Consider the following 5,900-nt stretch of genomic DNA (forward strand, 5'->3'; position numbering starts at 1 on the left):
ATTGTTTAGTTCATAAATATTTGTTAAAATACCTACTAGACCAATAACACGATAGGAAGTTTGATAAATATAATATTGTTGATTGTTTAGTTCATAAATATTTGTTAAAATACCTACTAGACCAATAACACGATAGGAAGTTTGATAAATATAATATTGTTGATTGTTTAGTTCATAAATATTTGTTAAAATACCTACTAGACCAATAACACGATAAGAAGTTTGATAAATATAATACTGTTGATTCTTTAGTTCATAAATATTTGTTAAGATACCTACTAGACCAATAACACGATAAGAAGTTTGATAAATATAATATTGTTGATTGTTTAGTTCATAAATATTTGTTAAAATACCTACTAGACCAATAACACGATAAGAAGTTTGATAAATATAATATTGTTGGTTGTTTAGTTCATATTTTAACGGAACTTTACATCCGCCCACTACAGAACAGACAAACAAACTTCTAGTTCTATAACTACACGTCTTGCCCAGCAATATTAATGTAGCATGGCGGGGAAAAAGACGATGGATCAAATATGTCCTGGAGAGCAGAGTATGTTGATATGACTCCTCCTATCAAACCGATCATCATAATCTCTGCGAAGTAAACTTTCTGGTGCAGAGGTACTGTTCTGAAAAACAAAAACAAAATAAGTTTAACATGATTTACTGGATATTTCAATAGACTAATAAATAGAATACAATAATGGCATGATTTCACACGGTAGCCATAACCTTGAAACTTTAATATAGGTCAACTAGACTTTCAAAATGAACTTCTACAACATGACCTACTCGTCATAGTTAATTATAGTGTAGTATACATTTTGACCTTAAGACTAACGTACGGCTATGTTATGTGTAACTATTCTGTGCTACATATTTTGACAGTATGGTGTGCATGCGATAGTTGATTATCATAAAGTTTGACGTCATGACCAACATTAATTATTCTGTGCTATATATTTTGACCGTATGACCTATATCCGGTTATGTTATGACTAATTAGTCTGTGGTATATATATTTTGACCGTATGACCTATATACGGTTATGTTATGATTAATAAGTCTGTGGTATATATATTTTGACCGTATGACCTATATATAGGTCATACGGTCAAAATATATATACCACAGACTAATTAATCATAACATAACTGTATCCGGTTATGTTATGATTAATTAGTCTGTGGTATATATATATATTTTGACCGTATGACCTATATGTGGTTATGTTATGATTAATTAGACTGTGGTATATATATTTTGACCGTATGACCTATATGTGGTTATGTTATGATTAATTAGTCTGTGGTATATATATTTTGACCGTATGACCTATATGTGGTTATGTTATGATTAATTAGTCTGTGGTATATATATTTTGACCGTAAGACTATATACAGTTATGTTATGATTAATTAGTCTGTGGTATATATTTTGACCGTATGACCTATATGTGGTTATGTTTTTGTATATATTTTGACCATACGACCTACGTGTTACTATGTCTTATAAATTTTGCTAGACATATTTAAAAGTCTAAGAAACTGCTCATCACGAACGTTTCTAGATTGTTTTTGTCACGAGGGCTATCTGCGCTAGCCGTCCTAATTTAGCAGCGAAAGACTAGAGGGAATGCATCACCACCCACCGCCATCTCTTGGGCTACTCTTTTTCAAACAAATAGTGGGATTGACCGTCACATTATAACGCCCCACGTCTGAAAGGGCGAGCATGTTTGGTGTGACGGGGATTCGAACCTGCGCCCCACAGTTTGCGAGTCGAGCTCACTAACCACCTGGCCATGCCGGGCCTAGGTTTCTAAATAAAACATTGTACTTTTCAAGATTTAAAAGGTGTTGGTATACGCTTTAGTAGTGCTACCATTTCTCGCTTTTACAAAAACGGCTTCCAGAACTACACATAAAACACGGTATATTAAACCGATTTTGGTATAGTTTGAGGTTCTGTCACAAAGCATCCTTACCTCTCAGGCCAATGAGGTTGTTTCTGGTGGCACAGAAGCATGTAAAACATTGGTGGAAAAACAAAAGTCATCATCGTTATTGTGGATCCTCCAATCAGATTCAAAATTTTCCCAAAATGAGGTACTGATTCTGCTACAAACAAGATGGCTACCATCATAGCGGATCTTAACAAACATCGTTTCCAGCTGAAACCTTTTAAAAGTAATCAGGTTACTTATTTTGTAGTAAAATATGTTGTCTCATTTCATATGTATAAAATACTAGTCGTTTCATATCGAGAAAACTAAATAAAAACATGTTGAATATAAACTGTTCGCCATCTATCGACAGAACCATTTACTACTTTTATCCATGTTAAATTACTCCGTTTGCTTCTTCCTTTAATTAAATTGTATATATTTAAAACCATTTTAGTATTTACATGATAGTTACGATTGTGTGTTTCAACATTAATTTGTTTAGTTTTATAATCCAAAATACGGTAAGTAATTTTGAGATTGAAAATGAGTTTTTGTCAAAGTAAAACGATAAGAAACTCGGTTTTTTGAAAGACACTGTGAGATTACTAGCTTCACGATACACATCCTGAAATCCTGTCGCAATTCACATAATTACCTTTTGAAGTAGAAAATGTTACAATTAAAATTGAAAATTTTGCATATATCTTGTAAACACATAAAGCTGGTTTACTTACGATGTGGAACATGACACATTTCTTCTAGCTCTTGACACGTAGGGTTGACTACAATTAAGAAAGCAAAAAACAAGTGAAGTGCTAGAAAAACCTCAATTGTTGTCCTGATTGGTCCAGGAGTCACAGAGAGAAGGATATTACTTTTCACGTTACTTCCATAAACAGCATAGCCAGTAGAAGCCACAGGAAGGTATAACACCAGTAAAACTACAACAAGAGAATATCAAAATTGAAACTCATAGCCACAGGATATAGATAAGCCATTTAAAAACCGAACACATAAATAGGAAAAAATATAAGGGATCGTTGCTGCAATAAAAAGTGAACAAACAAGTAAAGTGCTGGATATATTTTAAAACAATTTTCAATTCGTACTTTGGTTGGCATTGAGATCCACATAGCTAAATAAAGCAGTCTAAATTTGCCAACTAAGGTAAGGACTGAAATCGTTACAAAATCTATCCAGCTAGTATCACTTGTTTATTTACTTTCATTGCAGCAAAGATCCCTAATTTCCGTTAACATTTTAATTTGTTCCCCCATTTATTTGTTCAGTTTTTATATGTCCATGGAATGTATACAACATCTCTAAACTTTTAGTATAGCTATAACTTGTACAAGAATTAAAATCACAATAACGAATTTATAAAATGTAATCCTTCCTTTGTCCTACAGATAAATGTATAGAGCTGCCAAAGTAGGGATTAAATTTTATAAATTTGTGATTGTGGTTTCAATTCTTGTTTCATTACTTTTTTTTAGCAGAATTCCTATATCATTTTAAAATTCGTAATATTTTAATACTCTTGTTTGTTTACTTTTACCTTTAGAAACTATCGCGAGTCTATCCATCGATATGTGTTGGGTTGAATTGAAGTCGAAAGGTATATAAGTACGTGCATGACATGTTTACCATTTATAAAAAAATCTGTATATATATATATATATATATATTATTTATAGAAATTTCCATAGCGGATACCCACAGACTAGGCAAGTAAGTTGGGAAAATCTTGTAGCGATAGTCAGAGCTGTCTAGGGGCTAGTCCCGCTGACGTGATCAGATAGGTAGGAAGCAGACGCAAAAGTTGCTGTTTTAGAAGTTTTTGAATTGTTATACCGAAAATGTTAGCGACCTTTATAGCGTATTATTAGTATATATGTATGTAATATATCGTAACCAATGCTTTAAATGTTCGGGTTTTCGCTCAGGAATAAGATACGGTGGTTTTTCGGCGTGTGAATTATTTGGAATCCTTGTTGATCCCTACTATTAAGTACTACCGTATTTAATAATAAAGTTGAAAGATATCACCAGTAGAAACCACAGGAAGACATACCTCTGGTAAATCTACATCAGAATATAGATAATAAAGCTGAAACTTTTCGCCAGTATAAGCCACAAAAAGATATAACATCAGTGGAACTACAACAAAATATTACATAGTAAAAGGGCCTGGCATGGCTAGGTGATCAGGGTACTCGTCTCGCAATATGCTGGTCGCAGGTTCGAATCCCCATCCCACCAAATATGCTCGTCCTTTCAGCGTTAAAATATAACATTCAATTCCAATATTCGTTGGTAAAAGAGTAGCCCAAGAGTTGGCGGTGATGACCAGTTACCTTCTCTCTAGTCTTTCACTGCTAAATTAGGGACAGCTAGAGCACATAGCCCTCGTGTAGCTTTGCGCGAAATTCAAACAAACCAATACATAGTAAAGTTGAAACATATATCCAGTAGAAGCCACAGGATGGCGTAGCACCAGTAAAACTATAACAGAATATAGATAATAAGTTGGAACGTATAGCCATAGGAAGATATAACACAGTATAACTACAACAAAATATTACATAGTAAAGATGAAACTCATAGACGGTAAAAGCCACAGAAAGATATAACACCAGTAGAACTACAACAGAATATTACAAAGTAAAGTTGAATATTATATCCAGTAGAAGCCACAGGAAGATATATCACCAGTAAAACTACAATAGCATATAGATAATAAAGTTGAAAGTTATAGTCAATAGAAGCCACAAAAAGATATAACACCAGTAAAACTACAACAGTGGTCACAAGTAAATAGACACCTAATTTTTCGTCATTTAACTAATTTATGCTAACTAATTTGTGTTCATAGAGCACTATATAAATGAAAATGGTCCGCACAACATGCCTAGAACTCAAGGTTCTCTCGAATTGTCAGATTTTATTAGAGGAAGGATAGTTGGTTAAGCAAATGGTGGAATAAGTCAGCGGCAAATTTCGCAGAATTTGGTAACCCCGCTTTCGACAGTCAACAGAATCATCGTGCAGTTCATGACACACGGCAAGGAAACAACTGAGCAGCGTCCGGGTCGTCCTGGTCCATCGGAGAGGACAAAAAGGGCTGTCAAGAGAAGCATCGAAATGGATCCCAGATTAACGACTGCAGAAGTGGCCAAAGCTTGTGGGATGAGCCCGAAATCTGTTCAACAGATTGGGTTATCGTTGCAGAGCAGCTAGACGGAAGCCCTTATTAAGACCTGCCAACACAGTCAGACGAAAGAAGTGGGCAAGTGATATGATGACCAAGCCTCTGGACTTTTGTAAGACCGTATTGTTCTCAGACGAATCAAGATTCGCTCAATTTTCGGACAGTGGAAGGATATGGGTCTGGAGAATGCCCCACCAAGAGTTTTGGCTCAACAGATTGCAGCCAACTGTGAAGCATGGTGGTTTCAGCGTGATGGTTTGGGGAGCTGTTTGGGTTGGTGGGAGATCGAGCTTAGTGGAGTGCGTTGGCAACATAAATTTTGCGAAATACGTCGAAATATTGTAGGAAGGACTCTTGCCACATTATTCCTCGGGTTTCGTGGACAAGAACACAACGTTGTTCCAGGAAGATGGAGCACCATGTCACACTGCTAGAAACACCCAAAAGTGGCAGGAAGAAAATGGTATCCAGAAGCTGCCCTGGCCGAGCCAATCTCTGACATGAACCCCATCGAAAACCTTTGGGTCATACTCGACCGGCAAGTCAAGAGTAGCTACGTTCATAGCATTGATAAGAATTTTACAGCAAATATTAATTGATTAGTTAGTCAGACCGCGTATTTTGTTTTACCCACCATCATGCTTCAAGTTGAACAGAAAACTCAATAATTTTTGGCCGCACCTTTTTTCACACCTAAGGTGTTTTGATTAGATTACTAATGAACACATATAG

General features: G+C 35.3%; 1 protein-coding gene across 1 annotated transcript in view; it reads right to left on the bottom strand.

The window, feature by feature from the left end:
• Positions 1–10: 10 nt before the first annotated feature.
• The window catches only part of LOC106473549 (amino acid transporter AVT1J-like), a 28,620-nt gene continuing 22,730 nt past the window's right edge, over positions 11–5,900 (bottom strand). The window contains exons 7-9 of the mRNA XM_013934232.2: positions 2,692–2,898; positions 1,997–2,189; positions 11–638 (exon numbers count right to left, since the gene is read on the bottom strand). Coding sequence (XP_013789686.2) covers positions 482–638; positions 1,997–2,189; positions 2,692–2,898 — 557 coding nt within the window. The 3' untranslated portion in view covers positions 11–481. The remainder of the gene's footprint in view (positions 639–1,996; positions 2,190–2,691; positions 2,899–5,900) is intronic.

Source organism: Limulus polyphemus, unplaced genomic scaffold, assembly GCF_000517525.1.
Source record: "Limulus polyphemus unplaced genomic scaffold, Limulus_polyphemus-2.1.2 Scaffold6268, whole genome shotgun sequence".
NCBI classification, from domain to species: domain Eukaryota; kingdom Metazoa; phylum Arthropoda; class Merostomata; order Xiphosura; family Limulidae; genus Limulus; species Limulus polyphemus.